At 43.0% G+C, this 18,742-nt stretch overlaps 1 protein-coding gene, 1 non-coding gene and 1 pseudogene across 4 annotated transcripts in view; 1 reads left to right on the top strand and 2 right to left on the bottom strand.

Moving 5' to 3' along the window:
- Positions 1-1,364: 1,364 nt before the first annotated feature.
- Positions 1,365-13,052, bottom strand: LOC107402145 (small ribosomal subunit protein uS2 pseudogene; annotated as a pseudogene).
- Positions 2,375-2,507, bottom strand: LOC121823322 (small nucleolar RNA SNORA70). The gene has a single exon (XR_006064732.2). It is a non-coding gene; the product is annotated as a small nucleolar RNA SNORA70 (small nucleolar RNA).
- Positions 13,053-17,157: 4,105 nt separating the features above from the next.
- Epm2a (EPM2A glucan phosphatase, laforin) overlaps positions 17,158-18,742 on the top strand; it is a 118,190-nt gene continuing 116,605 nt past the window's right edge. Inside the window, exon 1 of one of the 3 annotated variants that reach the window (XM_076552755.1) lies at positions 17,158-17,703. In XM_076552755.1, the coding sequence (XP_076408870.1) occupies positions 17,180-17,703 (524 nt within the window). In that variant the 5' untranslated portion in view covers positions 17,158-17,179. The remainder of the gene's footprint in view (positions 17,704-18,742) is intronic. The other 2 variants (XM_076552757.1, XM_076552756.1) reach the window with 2 other exon arrangements.

Here is an 18,742-nt window from a genome sequence, read left to right as displayed (position 1 = left end):
ATGAGGTTCCCATGGAGGGCAGAAATAGGCATCAGAGCTCCTGGGACTGGAGTTATAAACACTTGAGAGCCTCCATGCAGGTGCTGGGAATTAATCCAGTCCTCTGGAAGAGCAGCCGGAGCTTTCTAACCACTGAGCCATCTCTCTACCTCCCCCTCCCCCAGTTATCTATTTAAAGTGGACAACTTAGGGATTGTGAAGAATATTCACAGTGTTGTGTAACCGTCACTAAAATTAATGTTAAGACATTTTTTTTTTGTCATCTCCCCAAGGAACCTTAAGTTCTTTAGTAGTTATTTCTCATTTTTTCTACTCTTGCATCCAATCCCTGGCAACACATAACTTACTTCCTACCCCTGCAGATCTCCTGAGTCTGCTCATTTCATACACATGGAATCATACTCTCCACGGTGCTTTTTGTCTTATTGCTTAGCACCATACTTTCAGGTTCATCTGTGTTGTGACAAGTATCATTTGCTCATTGATTTTATTCCATCCCATCCCATCCCATGATATAACAGTTGTTGATCCATTTATTAGTTGATAAATATTTGGGATGTCTCAGGATAGGTTTATTCTGGGTGATGTTTCCATAAGAATTCACACAAAAGCTTGAGTGACATGTTTTCTTATAGAGGAAAGGAAGTGATGGGTTGTATAGCCACTGTATGTTTCACTTTTTGAGGAATTGTCAAATTGATTTCATTATTTTACATTCTCATGAGCATTAGATGAAGCTACCCAAACTCAATATTCATGCTATATTAAAAAAATATGCTATTGGCTGAAGAGGGCTACCGAGTGGACTCTTCCAGTAGAAGACTCAACAAGAGGCGGGACTTAGTTTGTGGAACACAGTTTGAGTGGTAGAGACTGGAACACCAGGACAGTCCAGCCCACCTGGCCCAGGCTGGGCCGGGATTTGCTCCTCTCCTCTTGTCTCTGTCACCTCCCTAGAGGGATTTGCCCAGCTAAGGATTATTTCATTTTCCATATGCTTTCAATGCCTTTATTTATTTTACTATCTATTACTAAAGGCCAAAGTCCAATGTTTACTAGGTATGAAATTTTGTACATATTTATCTGTTGGGGAGGCAGGCACATTCTCTCTAGTATAATAGATCAACTGAAAATGCAGTTCAATAGCCCAGTAACAATTTGCATGGTAGCCTAGCCATCTTTCTCTAGGTTTCTTTCAGTGTTTATTGAATTCTCTTCAACTAGTTTACCAATACCCATTCTCTCATTTTATTTACTTAAGAGCTACTTTGGAACATTGTACGTTGACTGTATCCTTATTGCATGCTCCAATAAATATTTATCTTGGCATATATGCTTGGCTCCACTAATTAAATATGAGTATCTTACCTCCAGCTATTACACAGGTTCTTTAGAGGAACAAAAGCAATTGCGCCTGCACGTGTCTGGGTGCGCATGCGTACACCCATATACATTATGAATGGGGATCTATTAGATCCGCTTATATGATAGGGTCTTAGTCCAACAGTGGGCGTGTGCATGCTGGAGAGGTTGAGAAGCTGCTCACTCCATGAAGCTGGATACTCCAACAGTCCCAAAACAGCACTGGAGACCTGGAAGATCCCTTGAGGGTCTCTGGTATTCGGTCCACATTGGAAGGCCGAAGAAGCTGGAGTCTGATGACCGCAGAGGATGGAGCAGAAGAGATAGGTGCACTGACTCAGGGAGAAACAGAAGCAGACAGGTTAACGTTGCTTTTTCCTTAGACCTTTTCATAGCTGCGGCCATCCTCCTGGAGGCCCCTTGCACTTGAAGGGTGAGACTCACCCAACTAAGTTCCCCTATACCCTCTCCTGGCTTCAACGGGGCACCTGAAGGCACATGAACATATGCACATTAATACACACAATAAAAATGTCTAAAAAGAATGGTTTCAAACTTACCTTCTGCCTGGACCTAATCTACTTCATGTCTAAAATAGATTGATGTGGGAGTTATTGCTAAGTATGACTGGCAGAGTATGGGATTCAGCACACAGGAGTGCAGGGCCCACTGTTTGCTAGGAGACCATGACTGGGGATATATTTGGTCCCACAGCCGCCAAGGGTGAGCCACTTTTCAGTTACCACATCTTCAGACTCACTGGCTTTAAACTTAGTGGAGCCCCACTCACTTCTTTGAGATGTGGATCTTTTGGTTTCCAGGGAACTTGAACACGGCTCTACACAGGGCCTCCATCACATGTTCCGTGTTCTACAACTTGGAGTAGAGGACATGATGGCCTTGGCCATGTGAGTCCTGGCCACTGTGCCCTGGAGCTTCCCAACGGCACTGCATAACTGTTTGAAGCTTTGCTTGGGAAAGCATGGAGATCAGACTTGGAATATCCACCAGAAACAGTCTCCACAGATCCCCATGGAAACCCAGACAAGCTTAGGCTACACACTCTGCTCCCAGAGACTTGTTTGCAGCCATTACTCACCAGGGCTGCATGAGGAAAGGAACGTGGTGAACTTAACCTGAAATATGTTTATTCAGTGAATGTGGTGGTGGTGGTGGTAGTGGTGGTGGTGGTGGTGGTGGTGGTGGTGGTGGTGCATGCCTTTAATCCCAGCACTCATAAGGCAGAGTGAGTTTGAGGCCAGCCTAATCCTTATAGGAAGTCAAGATTATGTTTCAAAAAGTAGAACAAAAATCTATGTTTATTCTTATTATAACACACACACCACACACACACAAAATGGTTAGGGGGAAAAAAGCAAACAGTGAATTACAGAAAGTTCAAATTGTTAAGTATATTTTTTTCTCCAGATTTGCTCCACCCATGGCCCCTTTCACCAACCTTCATCCTTGGTGCTCTAAATCTTTTCTTTTCTTTCTTTCTTTTTTTTTTTTTTTTTTTTTTTTTTGTTTTGTTTTGTTTTTGTTTTGTTTTTTGTTTTTTTCAAGACAGGGTTTCTCTGTGTAGCTTTGTGGCTTTCCTGGAGAACACTTGGTAGCCCAGGCTGGCCTCGAACTCACAGAGATCCGCCTGGCTCTGCCTCCTGAGTGCTGGGATTAATGCCCGGCTCTAAATCTTTTCAAGAGTCTGTAAGAACATCCCTTCCAGTGATCACTCAGTGTAAAGAAAAGAAAGGCATTAATTAGTCAGTTGTCAACCAAGTTACCACAGACTTGGGATATTTTTTATACCTGAAGGAAGCCTTAAACCTGTGTCTTTAACTTCAAGGTCCAACCAACCACTTTGTCCCTCACTCTCTCCTGGCAGAGCCCATTTAGGTCACAGCCTTAACTCGGGCTTGTAGGGGTTCTCAGCTGAGGGAGGAGGTGTGGTCACAGTGATGAGGGTGGGATGAGATGGGCAGAGAAAGGGCAGCACCATGTCTTTTGAAATGGCGTATGCTGCACTGTAATTGTATCCCGGGGATCTTCCTTTTGTTCATAATTATGTGTATGCATGTGTATCTGTGTGGAGGTGTGTGCAGGTGAGTGCAGCTATCTGAACAGGCCAGAAGACGATGTTGAATCCTCTAGCGCTGGAGTGATAGGCAGTGGTGGGTGCTGGAAACTGAACCCCAGTCTTGTGCGCAGGCAGGATATGCTCTTAACCAATGAACCATCTCTTCAGCCCCTTGGGGGATAGCTTTTAAATGAACATTTTTTTTTAAAAGATTTATTTATTTATTATTATGTATACAGTGTTCTGCCTGCACGCCAGAAGAGGGCGCCAGATCTCATTACAGATGGTTGTGAACCACCACGTGGTTGCTGGGAATTGAACTCAGGACCTCTGGAAGAGCAACCAGCAGCTAATGCTTTTAACCTCTGAGCCATCTCTCCAGCCCTAAATGAACATTTTTATAGTATAAATGAATAATATAAACATAAATAAGGAAAAAGGAGCATGACAAAGAGGCCGGCGCTGATACGCCGAGGAAGGAAGGTTTCTTCTGTTGACTCACATTTCCAGAGGGGTTTCGAATAGCCTCAACCACTGGGGAAAGAATTAGCTGCAACTGACTAATGCACACTTCTTGATAATGCTGTATCAAACTTTCTCTGGGTTTTGCTCTTTAAGGCACAAAGTCAGGAAAGTATATGTGCCACATTTAACTTTTAGATATGTTCTTTGAAGTAATAAACTGTAGCGGTAACGCCCGCATTACCGCTAACCGTTCACCATGTCTGAGCGAAGGGCTGCGGATTAAAAAATAGAGACAAGAGACAGCGAGTCATTCGTACGTTTGGATGTCGAATGCCGTTTATTGAAAGAGGGGAGAAACCTTAAATACGTACAGGCTTACAGCACAAATGGAGGAACCCCCGGAGGGCAGAAGTTCGCTGTCAATGGTCTACATTCCAGACTCAATGTTAGTAAACGCCCAAAATGCAGGATACACAACAAGGAACTTCCCTCAAGCATTCAGAAGGGTGGATACCGGCAGGGAATCCGAATAGGGAGGACACAAGGAACTTCCCTTAAGCATTCAGAAGGGTGGATACCGGCAGGGAATCCGAATAGGGAGGACATCTGATCAAGGTCAAGCAAGCAAGGCCACAGCCACTCCTAGTCGGGGGCCAGGGCCCATGGCGCCCACAATAAACTTATACTTAAAGTGTGACTTCTATCAGCGAGTGTCCATCCATACACACCGTACCACAAGGGAAGATTAACAGCTTCCTGACTAGTGAAACACAGAGTCAGAAACATAAATCACAACCAAACCAGGCAATGGCTTTCTCCAAGGGGACTTTGAATGAATGCATATTTGAATTGGATCCTGAAACTCTTAGGTTTGAATTTATTACCCATTCTCCAAGAAATATTATAGCTATATATAAGATGGCATTATAGAAATGGAATAAAAATGGTTGGTTTTTTAAAAAATGATGTTACTCCACTGGGCTCAGTTTTTGCTCTAAATTCAGCATGTCACTCTAGCATTTAAATTTGACTGCAAATGGATTTAATAAATAATCTCTTTGAAAAACTACCAACACTCTTTGAAATATAAAGGGAAATTTGACAAAATCCAAGAAGGAAAAAGACTGGATGTAATGCAGTTTAACCAATGAATACTCAATCGTGTCTTCTTCAAACTGTGTTTCTATTATTAACGAAACAAATGCATAAAATGGGTATGGAAGTTCAAGCCTATAATCCCAGAATGTAGGAGGTTGAGGCAAAAAGATCGGGAATTTAAGGGCAATTTGAGTCAAAAGTTGAGTTTGAGACCAGTCAGGGCTTTGAGATTCCTCAACAGGTAAAAGTGCTTGATGCCAAGTTTGATGACCTGACTTTGATCTCTGATCCCCGGGCACACACACACACACACACACACACACACACACACACACACACACACACGTGCGCGCGCGCGGAATAAATGTATTATATAAAATTGAAAAATACACATGGATTTAAATGCATTCCATATAAAAATTTCTTACCAACCTGCCTTTACATATTCAACTGTTAACAAAAATGGATTTTTTTTTTTTTTTTAGCATATGACTTTTCCCTTTGCTTCCTGTGGACTGACCCCTTCTGCACTTCTGTTTCCTTGCATCTGAAAATGGGGATAACGTTGTAGTTACTGTGTCTGGCTCATAATGAGTTCTCAGTGACTATTACTATGGTTGATATAGCCGAATGATTGACAGTCAAAATTTGATTGAGGCCTGACATGTTGTTTACTCCCTAATTTGGTAATCTGCTTTCCACTTGCACTTTGCTTGGTACACAATATAGTGTGGGAGCCCGTTTTCAGGCTCCTCATGACTGCATGGAGAGGATGATCAGGACCACCGGCCTGAGTGCAGGTGTCTGAGATGGTCTGCACTTGGCTGTGCTGGGGGGGAGGTCTTTTGCTCTATAAATACCCTGGGGCAGAGACAGTCAGGGCCCATTGGGATAAGTTCCAGGCCCTCTCGAGGCTATCCTATATTTTCTATCTGTTTATCTTCACAATCTAAATCCTTCTATCTAATATTTCCTGCTGCTTGCACTCTAGAAAACTCTGGGGAGCTGTGGGGTTGGTGGGTAAACGCCCTGCAGAGTGGCGCCCAAACAGGGGCTAAAGGAAATAGGAAAAAAAATAGGAACTATAGACAAATGAACAGGGAGTAAAGACAAACTAATGGGGACTAAAGACAAAGGAAAATAATTACTACTGTACATTACTGTAGTAATGTAGGAAAAACTTAGAAGTGTAAGATTGTGTAGAAAAAAATAAGTAAGGCAACTAGACAGAAAAACTCTTCAGTTTTCTTTTTCTTTTCTTTCTTTCTTTCTTTTTTTTTTTTTTGGTTTTTCGAGACAGGGTTTCTCTGTGTAGCTTTGCGCCTTTTTCCTGGAACTCGTGTTGTAGCCCAGGCTGGCCTCGAACTCACAGAGATCCGCCTGGCTCTGCCTCCCAAGTGCTGGGATTAAAGGCGTGTGCCACCACCGCCAGGCCCTCTTCAGTTTTCTAACTTTGGGGGCCTATGAATGCAAACTAGGGGAAAAAATCTTTCTTTGAGCTTTACATGTAGTAAAAAAGCTCTTCTTTGAGCTTATGGAGAAGAAACAGTTTCCTATGGAAGCTTTTGACCTGGGAACAGCTGGACAGGAGAAAGTGTTTTCTCCCTGAGGCAAAAATGCTCGGGGTGGGGTGGGGGGGTTGGGGTGGGGTGAGGTGGGGGGGTGGGGGGTGGCGGTAAAAAGCCAAAAAGTTTGAAGTTCAGAAGTTTTGGGGAAAGTTGGTCTTTCTCTCTTGGGGGGAAAAATCTTTCTCTTAAACTAAAAGCTTTCCTTGGAAATTTTGGGGAAAAAAAATCTTTCTAAAAAGCCTTAATCTTTGTCTCTCAAACTAAAAGCTCTCTAAAAAAAGAAAAAAGAAAAAAAAACTTAAAAACTAAAGCCTCTCTCAGAAGGACAAAAATTAGAATTACCTGAAGATTTTAGTATGGGGACCACCTGTGATTATTTCTAAGGGAAAACAACACACCTCTTAAGACAGCAAAACCTCTCTAAATTTTCAAGCTTTAAAAATCCTCCCTGCGGGGCTGGAGAGATGGCTCAGTGGTTAAGAGTACTGACTGCTCTTGCAAAGGTCCTGAGTTCAATTCCCAGCAACCACATGGTGGCTCACAACCATCTGTAATGAGATCTGGTGCCCTCTTCTGGCCTGCAGCCATATATGCAGGCAGAACACTGTATACATAGTAAATAAATTAAAATAAATAAATAAAAATAGATGAAATGTTTAAAAAAAATCCTCCCTGCAGGCGGGGTGGTGGTGGCACACGCCTTTAATCCCAGCACTTGGGAGGCAGAGCCAGGTGGATCTCTCTGACTTCGAGGCCAACCTGGGCTACAGAGTGAGTTCCAGGAAAGGCGCAAAGCTACACAAACAAACCCTGTCTCGGGGGGGGGGGGGGGGGGGGGGATCCTCCCTGCAATACAGAAAGCAGGGACAAGTTCCTATAAACCTCTTCTAAGCTCTGTCTCTTCAAGCTAGTAAAAGACAGTGTGGGTCAGAGTACCCTGAGGGAAATGCTTGGGAGAGTAAGGGTAAAGAGCCACAAAGAACCCAATAGGGCAGGAAACTGTTTACTGGGGAAAGCAAAAAAAAGCGAAGCTTTTCCGTTGCAGCTGAGCTGAGGCATCAAGGGTTTTGTTTGAGTAAGCATCAGTGAAAGGTACTCCTAATTGCCCTAACACAAAGATCCCCTGAAGCAATGCAAATTCTTTTAGCATTGTTTCCTTGCTTTAGACCAACAACCCAGACTGGTCAGCGGTCTCTGAGTTGAAATGATTTTCAGGGATACTAGGGTTCCTGCAGTTGCAAACTTCTGGAGTGCACAGCTGAGGCAGGAAGGTGCAAGACCCAGGGGAAAACTGCTAATGAACAACCAAAGCTAAAGCCAGTGGGAACGGCACAGTTGCCCACTTTCCTACAAGTCCCGGGTTGATAGGTCCACAGCTGCAAAAAGAAATCTGAGAAAAGTTTTCCTATCAGAGAGAGGACCTTTCTGGGAAAAGCAATAAAGCCAAACAGCATCCGCAGTTTGACTGCCAAGTCAAGAATGCTGGCTGGGGAAAGAGCCCAGCCAGGGCAGAAGAGAACTATCCAGGAGTAAAGCTTTCTTTTCTGTCAGAGAAAGCATCTTTTTGAGAAAAGCTTTGTTTCAACTGACTCCCGGTGAGGTGAGGGAGTGTAGCCCTGAGGGGTTGATTGCCTCAGGTGGATAAGCTCTATCTGAGAGCAGGACAAACAAATGCAACCCACTGGGGGACTGGGCTAGGTGAAAGGCCTGAGGGAAAAACACCTGTCCTAATGGGAGTTTAGAGATGGCAAAAACCTCACCTGTTAGAAAAGCAGAAGCTTGATTTTCAATCTGTATGTAAACCACACAGACCCTGAAAACAGAAACGGACTAAAGCCCCTACCTTCAGGAGCAAAAAAGCTGTCACTGTGGCATTGGGAAATGTTTCTGGGGTAGAGGGTATAAACTGAGACCAAACGTGGAACTGTCTGGGAGAAAGACTCTGAAGAAACAGAGAAGGGACATAATCCTCCCCAGAAAATGCATGACCTGAAAAAGCTGCTAGAATTTGAGGCAGATTTGGCTGGGGGGGGGGGGAGTAAAAGCCCCCACCTCCAAAGGCAGCTAGCAGAGGAACAGAGCAGCCTGAGGTATCTGAAGCTCTGCATCTGGGGGGGGGGGGGGAAGAACAAGCAAAATGAGAATAAGATCAGTGGGAGAAAATCTCTGAAGGAGCTATGGAAAAGCTCTGTTGTAAATGTTCTTGTTTTTCACTGACTGGCTAAGGCAAGCACAAGCCTGGAGGAAAGTTGCTATCAGGAATGCCAGTCTCAATGCGCGCTAAGGAGGCAGGTGTGGTTCTGATGGGGGGGGGGCAGTGTCAAATGAAGGAGAGACACCTGTTAAAACCAGCTGAGGAGAGAACAGAAATCTCCCAATGTCTCATAATTGAAAACTTAAAACTCTTGGTTCAACTCTCTTGTTGCAAAAGCAAAAACTTCATAAGCAAGTCCAGTAAAAGTATCAGAAGTTGACTCGCAGACCCGAAAAGAACTATGGGAAATGAAGTCTGAAAGCTAGCTCTTAACAGTGAGCTGATGAAGAGAAATGAATTCTGGGAAATGTAGTATTTCAGCTAAAGATGGCAATACTGTCCAAAAACTTTTCAGCTCAAAATGAAGTTTCTTCTCAAAGCAATGCTAGAAAGCTTAATCTTACCTCTTGAGAACTCAGATCAGACAAAAAGCTACCTATAAGAGCAAACAAGCCACTTTGAAATCCTTAAGAAAACAAGAGAAAGCAGTTTATACACTGAACATTGTTTTAGATATGAAGAAACTTATGAGAAATTAAAGTTCTTTACCTCTTGAACAAACAGCCTGCAGTGAATGATTTCTTTGCAAATCTAATAAGGGAGACAAGGAAACAGGCATTCAAAAAAGAAATGACTGATTTATAGATGGAAACAAACTTCAGAAAAGCTGTCTTAAAAACAAAAACAAAAACAGTTGCTTCACCTGAAAGTTCCTTATAAGAAATCAATGCTAAATACTACAGCTGCTATTAATGATAACATCAGGAGTTAAAGATAATGAAGTGAAAATACTAAATCCTGAAAATACACTTTCTCAAAGTAAGCTAATGAAGGATATGTTTCATGAAAGAACATCTATGTTCTTGACTCCTTTGAATAGTAACAGTTTTGGTGAAAATATTGGAGCTAACAACAATCAAGTCAAAATGTTTCAACAAATTCAAGACACCATTCACAAAAGAAAGCTGCTATGTTTTGTGGGCCATATTAGAGCTTACTCCAATCTTCCTGGTCCTTTAGCTGAGGGTAATGCAAAGGCTGATAAGTTAACAAAGATAGTAGCATTATCCCAAGTGGAAATGGCTCAACAGTCACATGCTCTTCATCATCAAAATAGCAAAAGCTTAAGAAAGCAATTCAATCTTACCAAAGAAGCAGCTCGTCAAATAGTTAAATGATGTGGGATATGTCCAAAATATTTTCCTGTCCCTCATTTAGGGGTTAACCCTCGAGGTCTTTTTCCTAATCATCTATGGCAAATGGATGTTACTCATATTGCAGAATTTGGCAAATTAAGATATGTACATGTGACCATTGACAATTATTCAGGATTTTTAATGGCTAGTACACAACCTGGGGAAGCTACAAAACATGTAATTATGCACTGCTTGAAGTGTTTTTTGTATATGGTTACACCAAAAATTATTAAAACTGATAGTGGTTCTGGATATAGTAGTAAGGCATTTCAACAATTTTATACCCAATTGGAAATCGTACATAAAACAGGTATTCCTTATAATCCTCAGGGACAAGGTATTGTAGAAAGGGCTCATAGCAGTCTTAAAATACAACTTCAAAAAATAAAAATAAAAAAAGAAATTTACCCTCAATCACCACATAATGTATTAAATCATGGTCTTTTTGTTCTGAACTTTTTGAATATGGATGTCTGTGAGGAGTCTGCTGCAGATAGATTTTGGCACAGTGGCACCCAAGTGACTTTTGCTTAAGTGAAATGGAAAGATTCCTGCTCAGGATTATGGAAGGGTCCCAATCCTGTGTTAATATGGGGTCGAGGACATGTTTTTGTCTTTTCACAAGAGGACAATGAAGCTTGGTGGTTACAGGAGCATTTGGTAAGGAATGTGGAAATAAAGAAGGTCAGCTCCAATGACGTTCCTATAAAGGAACCAGAATGAAAGTGGCTGGATTAGTGTTTCTGAGATTTTGTCACTGGTTAATGTAAACCGTAAGGAAATAGAGTTAGGAGCTGTGCTGCTTTTGGCTTTATTAGCGCCTTTAGAAAAATACTTTATATCACCTAATAGCTGTGCAGTATTGCGTGAAGAGCTTTACAGCAGCTAAATACGGTAATTTCACCCTCAGCGTGAAGTGAAGTTTTTCAGTAGAACAAACCAAAAATACTGCTGTAATAGAAACGTTTGTCTGAATTGAAGCACTTAGGGGAGCTATTATGAATTTGGGTGAAGGGACAGCGTCTAGTTAAAAACCGTTTACCGCTGACAGTGCATCTCTGCTGGTTCCGGAATGGCTGAGAGAACTCTGCAACTTTGGGGTGTGGCTTTGTCCCGAGAATGTTACAGTCTCCTAGCAACAAGTATCACAATTCTATAATGACAACACTCACTAAATCCCAGTGTTGTATAGTGTTGGGCCCTGGCCCCCATTCCTTGGGGAGCTGTTGCCTTGCTTGCTGACCTTGATCAGATGTCCTCCCTATGCTAATTCCTTGCCGGTTTCATTCCTCCTAAACAGCTTACCGAAGGTTCCTTGTTTGCGTATCCCACATATTGGTGTAATGCTAGAATGTAAAACATCTGTAGCTTACTTTTGCCCTCCCAGGTTCTTCCACTGTGCTGTAAGTCTGTATTTAAGGCCTCCTCCCTCCTTCAATAAAGGGCATTCTACTGAGACCAATGACCCGCTGTCTTGTCTCTCTGTTTAATCCTCAGCCCCTCGCTCAGACATGGTGAATAGGTAGTAATGCAGGCATTGCTACAGTATAGCAAAGCTGACTATAAACTCTAAGCTTTAGAAATGATGTACGTACTTCCTGTCTAGTTAAGAGAATCTTTCTAATAGAGACAGTGATAATAGAGTAAGAAGTAGAAAAAGATGAAAATAAGATATGAGTTTGTAGAAATTATTCTGTCTTGTTAGATCTCTGTGTTAAGAAATCTTTAGGTGTTTGCTAAGTTAGATATATGCTAATAGTAGCCCTATATAAGTTTGTAAAATAGATCTATAGAGTTCCTTTAAGAATATAAGTTTGCGGGGCTGGAGAGATGATTCAGAGGTTAAGAGCACTGCTTGTTCTTTCAAAGGTCCTGAGTTCAATTCCTAGCACCCACATGGTGGCTCACAACCATCTGTAATGAGATCTAGTGCCCTCTTCTGACCTGCAGGGATATGTGCAGACAGAATACTGTATACATAACAAATAAATAAATCTTTCAAAAAAAAAAAAAAAGAATATAAGTTTGCAAGAAGTATCTAAGGTAGTCTTTTTTTTTTTTTTATTTTTTGACAGCTTGTAGGAACTTTATTTTCCTTCCACCTTTTTCCCCTTTGCTCAGGTGTCTGCAGAGGAGCTGAGGACCACTAAGTGGTGGCTCCAACCCACTCGGTGGCCTGCGCTGTGGGAGCTGCTGACCAGTCCTCAGTGGCTGGCTGGGCACTCCAGGCTTCTGTAGGGAACTGCTGGATGGGTACAGAGGGCACCTGTACACCCTTGGACCAGTCTGCCACCTCTGGCTGAGCAGCAGTGAACTCAGGAGCTGGTGCAGTCCATTCGCCCTGGAATTCCTCCTTGGTCACAGCCTTCTCAACAGAGGCCTGTTCCTCCTTCGCAATCTCCTCTGGGTCTCTGTAGAAGTAAAGATCAGGCATAACTTCCCATGGGTGCTCACGGGAGGGAGATAGTGCCACGCATGCGGAGTACTTTCCGGGCCAGCATCCACCACATCAGACCCACTGAGTGAGCTACCTTGCTATTGCATGGGATGGCAATATCCACGTAGCGCAGAGGAGAGTCTGTGTTACACAGCGCAATGGTGGGCAGGTTGACAGGAGATGCCCCTGTGAGGGGCTGGTGGTCAGCTCTGGGATCAGTCACCACTAGAAGCTGCGGCCCCCTGAAGGCTGCTTGGATCTGGTTAGTGAAGGTCCCAGGGGTGAAGCGGCCAGCAATAGGAGTGGCTCCAGTGGCAGCGGCAAACTTCAGCACAGCTCGCTGCCCTGTGTTCCTGGAGGAGATGACACAGACATCAGCAGGGTTCTCAATGGCAACAATAGCACGGGCTGCAAGCAACAGCTTCTCCCAGGTCCTCTTCAGATTTATGATGTAGGTACCACTTGAAAGTCAAGGTTGGTGCCACCTAAGTGGGTTCCTGCAGCAAGGAATTTGAGGACATCCTCCTCCTCCATCTGCAGGACATAAATGGCTCCGGACATTGTGTAAGTTTCCCTTTAAGTTACGGCAGGAATCAAGAACGCCATATAGACCCGTCTCAGAGTATCGCGGAAAGCCTAAGGTAGTCTTAAGACATGTAGTAATAAGCTTGTAAGAAGTAAAGATGCTAGTTTTAAATTAAGTTTAAATAGAATTTGTAAATGTAAGTTTAAATAAAAATAAAAGAAGTAAATAAGTAAAGATTCTACTTATAAAAGATGAAAATAAGAAGTAACTAAGAAATATATTTGCTAAAGTAGTTCTAGTTTCCTTAAGAAGTATAAAGTAGATGTTAATGTTATATGTGAGTTTATAAAAAGTATAAATATTGAGTGTGAGTCTGCTTAGTGTATATGGTGAAAGAACCTGAGACACAGAAGGTAGTGTCCTAATAGACTGCAAAGTAAGCAGTCTGAATGGTTTCAAAAGCTCCAGAAGCCACTAAGAAGCTAAGAATGGTGGACGCCAGAACCAGCACAAGGCATCTGCAGCTGAGATCCATGGAAAATCAACGCAACACAGAAAAACCTGAGCTTACATCAAAAACGGTGCGTGCGGTTTAGAATACTACTGTACCTAAAAAGGTCTCCAGCTTGAGAATGAAAGTTCAGAGACGCTTGTTTAAACTAAAATTGTTAACTGCAAAAAGTTTTGGTTGTAAAATGCTTCTTCGTATTTGGAAGTAAAAGTCTGATACCAGAATTTACTTCTTTTGAACTTTTTGAACTTAAAAAAAATGAGATAAAACTACAAAAAGATTTTTGTTATGGATTTCTTCATATTTGGAAGGCTCATACCAGAATTTATCATTTGAATTTTGGGACTTAATGAACAATAGTGATTTCAGTGCAATGGGACAATTTTGAATTTGCTTATAGTGATGACTTAGCAACTGTTTTCTGGAATTATTTGTGTTAAAAATGGAACTGTTTAAATGAAATTTATTATTTCTACCTAGAATCAAGATGCAGTTTTGTGTATGCATATATGTTTTATTAACTGGTGATTCATGAATTGTTTTATGGAACTGTTTATGTAAAAATGGAATGACTTATGGAACTGGTTTTGTGTTACAAATGTAACTGTTTAAATGGAAAAGTTTGGGTTTTCTAACTAGGCTTGAGATTTTGCTTAAAAATTATAAAGAAAGGGGAGAAGTAATATTCCTTAGTCTATTTAATTTAAAAATATTTTCTTGTTGTTTGAGTGAATTAATGTCATGTTTTGTTAGTAAAAAATGCAAATGGGGTATATAAACTAAGACTACCTTTAAAGTGTAAAGAGTTTTATTAAGAAACTGCTTTTGGATGTTTTGCTAAAAGTTTTCAAAGTGTTAATGGTTAGATTGAGAATATTACTTTTCAATATGGGTTTGTAGGAATTGTATAAGTTTGGGTTTTTTCTAACTAGGTTCAAGATTTTGTTTTAAGAAATTATAAAGAGGCGGGCAGTGGTAGTGCACGCCTGTAATCCCAGCACTCGGGAGGCAGAGGCAGGCAGATCTGAGTTCTAAGCCAGCCTGGACTACATACAGAGTGAGATCCAGGAAAGGTGCAAAACTACACAGGGAAACCCCGTCTCGAAAAACCAAAAAAAAAAAAAAAAAAAAAAAAAAAAAAAAAAAAAAAAAAAAAAAAAAAGGAGTTATGGAGTTATGAGTGAATTAAGGTTGGATTATGTTTGCAGAATTTGTTTAACCTATTGATATTTATGCAACCTGGTTTTGTGGAGTTAAGGAAATATTTAAGTATTTAAGTTTGATGTGAATACATCAGGAGTTTTTCCTATGTTCTGTTAGCAAGAAAATTCAAATGGTTCTATTAAGAGTTAAAGTTGTAAGACAGAGAAAATTGTAAACTATATATAGCACCATATATGTTAATTCAAATGGTTCTGTTAAGAGTTTGCTTTGAGTTGTAAGATTGGGAGAATCTGTGACTATGTATAGCAATATTTATGTTAACCTGCTAATGGTAATGATGAAGCTAAGGGATTCTTTAAGTTTGTAGTCGCCTTAAGAGTTTTTTGGTTTAAAGATAGCTGGGTGGTAGTGGCGAATGCCCTTAATCCCAGCACTTGGGAGGCAGAGCCAGGCAGATCTCTGTGAGTTCTAGGCCAGCCTGGGCTACAGAGTGAGTTCCACAAAAGGTGCAAAACTACAGAGAGAAATACTGTTTCGAAGAAACCAAAGGGGGAAAAAAAGTTTTTGGTTTAGAAAGGGCTTGAGGCAGCTAAGACTGCTGTAGTCACCTTGGACCTAATCCAAAAAAGTTAATGCCATCTTTATCATCCTCTACTCCCATACTGGGAGGTATAACAGTCATGGAGATTGCTGTAAGCCATTAATAACAAATTATTTTTTATATATTAAGAAAGGGGGACCTGTAGGAGCCCGTTTTCAGGTTCCTCATGATTTGACCCAGCAGGTCTGCATAGAGAGGATGATTAGGACCACAGGCCTGAATGCAGGTGTCTGAGATGGTCTGCACTTGGCTGGGCTGCGGGGAGGTCTTTTGCTCCACCCCTTGCCTTCTCTATAAATACCCTGGGGCAGACACAGTCAGGGCCCATTGGAATAGGTTCCAGGCCCTCTTGAGGCTATTCCTGTATTTTCTGTTTATCTCCACAATCTAAATCCTTCTATAGAATATTTCTTGCGGCTAGCACTCAAGAAAACTCTGGGAAACTGTGGGGTTGGTGGGTAAACGCCACCGCCCTCAATGTAGCCATCACATTTCACCATATTCAGATCCATGTCTAAATAAATGATCACATGTTTTGTTTAATGGTTGAAAAGGGTACTTCTTTCAATGGTTAAGACATTTAATATCTTTATAATGAGAAAGAAGAAAAAGTCAAAGTCCTTTAAACCAACATATTATTTTCTTTCTGCCATTACTTCACTTCTGAGAGGGCAGGGATCACTCTGGAGGTCTGGTGGGAAGACATCTACATGAAAAACACCCAGTGCGGGCAGCACCCTACACAAGAAAGCTGAAGAAGAGCTAGAACTTGCTTCCTAGCAATAAACCACTGAAGTCTGGATTTCAAAATAGACAAGTAGTCCTCTTTGCATGGCCAAATGACTATTATCTTCCTAAAATTACTCCAAGAATGTTTTGTAACAGAGACTTTAAATAAACTGACCCGTCTGCCACTCTCGGCTCACTTCTGTTTTGTTTCTGAATCAGCCAAGTTTGGCCAGCCTTACCGTCTTCACATTTTCATCCATAAACACAGCAACCAAACAAGCTCTGAGTGGAATGTCATTGTTTAAAGAGTGACTTGTTGTATTCCTTTACTAACTGTTCTGTAAAGGGAGTCTTGTGTATTTTGCATTTTTTTCCTACTTTTGTCTTACAGATTTTCTGCATGCATAAAATTCTGGTTTTCTCCTACACCAGCTTCCAAATACTGACAACTATGCTGCTTGTGACTTTTAACTCATTTAGGAGATGTGTATCAGGTTAAATATTGGTGAACATCTCAAGAATACCAAAGTAATACTATAAAGCAATTAAGAACAGAACATTTCTTTATTCATATAAGTAACAAATGGAAGTATCCCCCTTGCCTCCTGCAAGATGTAGATTTTTTTTTCAAAATAATGACAAAGCTGTTTCTTGACCCAAAGATGTTTTATGATGAAAAACCAGTGCTAATATTTACAAGAAACAACACACACACACACACACACACACACACACAGCCGGGCTCTGGGTCTGTAATCCTAGGAAAGAGAGGCAGAAGAATCTTGAAAATTTGAGGTCATTCTGGTCTCCACTGTGAGGCCTTGTTTCTAAACTTACATATTTATCATCTCACAAAGTTTTGTCGTGTTTTGTTCTTGGGAAGATCGTTTTCCATAGGCTACAAAGGAGTTTGTTTTTTGCTCTGCAGTCTCCCTGTGTGCTTGCTGAACTCTGGGCTTTGCGTTTGGAGTGGAACATCTCTCAAGACCATTATCCATCTGCATGATTCTCACTTTACAAACAGAGGCCCACAGAGACTAAAGGTTGGGCTGCTGAGAGCTACTGCTAAGTCCGGGATCTTTCCCCAACTTCACTGCGGGTGAGGGTGGGGGCTCCGCCTGGATACTATTTCCTCCTTAGTAAAGGTACTTAGTAAAGGTACTTCCCGATCTCCAGGAGGACGACTGGACCATGTGTCCAGATTGTCCGGTGCCATCTCCCTCCCCCCCTAGTCCCACGGTGGGCCCCGAACGCTCGCTTCCCGCGGCCGCAGCTCCCGGGTGCACGGGGAACGCACACCCGCGGCCGCGTGACCCGACCACAAACGCGCGGCGCGGCGCGGCACGTGTCCGCGCGCTGCCCCGGGGCTCGCACCGCCGCTCGCCAGGCGCCCAGGACTGGACGTGCTCGGGTGGGGACCAGCGCCATGCTCTTCCGCTTCGGCGTGGTGGTGCCGCCCGCGGTGGCCGGCGCGCGGCCCGAGCTGCTGCTCGCGGGATCGCGGCCGGAGCTGGGCCGCTGGGAGCCACGCGGGGCCGTGCGACTCAGGCCCGCGGGCACCGCGGCGGGGGCGGCCGCGCTGGCGCTGCAGGAGCCCGGCCTGTGGCTCGCCGAAGTGGAGCTGGCGCCCGACGAGGGGGCGGCAGGCGGCCCGGTGGACACGTTCTGGTACAAGTTCCTGCAGCGCGAGCCGGGAGGCGAGCTGCGCTGGGAAGGTACTGCGCACCCCTGGCCTCCGCCGTGCTCCCCGGCCCCTGCCTCTGGGCCTGCGCCCCGCAGCTTCCCCGTGCACCCTGCAGCTCCCCCGTGCGTCCCGCAGATTCCCCGTGCACCCCGGCCGCTGTCTTGAGGCCCGCACCCTGCAGCACCCCCGTGCATCCCGGCCGCTGCCTGCACCCCGCAGCACCCCCGGTGCACCCCGACCGCTGCCTCGGGTCTCGCGCACCCCACTGTCCGGCCTGCCCACCTTGACCCCACCCCGCTGCACCGCGTTCCCCCCACGCCGCTCTAGGCCGGCTTGATTGAGAGCCAGCCCTTGTGGATCGCGGCCTCCGCTTCGCCCCAGGTCTCTAACCCACTCAAAAGTCGCCAATCCCGGGCTACAAAGGGCCACTAACTGCAGGGAATTTTCCCTTAGATTTTGAGACTGAACCAGTGGGAAATAGCAAGCTCCTCCCCCAATGAAAGCTTGCCCTGGCACAAGGGAATTTGAGACATGACCTGATTTCTTCAAATACATGAAGAGTAATACTGGTTGTAAAGACATAATAATAACAATAAAAATAAATAACCAGGTGTGACGGCACAAATCTGTAATCCCAGTTTTGTGAAGCTAAAACAGAATTTCTGGGAGTTCCCAGCCTAGGCTACAGAGTGAGACAAACAATATATTGTTTCACAAAAATACTATAAAAATAAAAATATGAGTGAAAGCAGCATTTCTGCCATACAACACCGTAAGCACACTGCCGGCAGGCATGTGTATGTGTAACTTTTTGAACAAACATTGTACAATATATCATCTTGAATATATTTTTTCTCCTTTAACAGTATTATTAATACAGCTTATTGCATATGGGTGTGTTTTATTTTTTAAGTGAAAAAATACTGTGCACCTGTCACTCTGCATTAAAGCTCCTTTTGCTTTTAGCGATTTTTGGATTGGAATCCAAGCGCACAGTTTTCTTTCCAGCATTTGAAGTATTTCTGTACAGTAGATTCAGAGAAGCCAAAATGTAGCCACTTTACATTTCA

The sequence above is a fragment of the Peromyscus maniculatus genome, chromosome 16, assembly GCF_049852395.1.
Source record: "Peromyscus maniculatus bairdii isolate BWxNUB_F1_BW_parent chromosome 16, HU_Pman_BW_mat_3.1, whole genome shotgun sequence".
Classification (NCBI taxonomy): domain Eukaryota; kingdom Metazoa; phylum Chordata; class Mammalia; order Rodentia; family Cricetidae; genus Peromyscus; species Peromyscus maniculatus.
The sequence above is the reverse complement of the archived record's forward strand: the minus strand, read 5'-3'. Positions and strand labels throughout refer to the sequence as shown.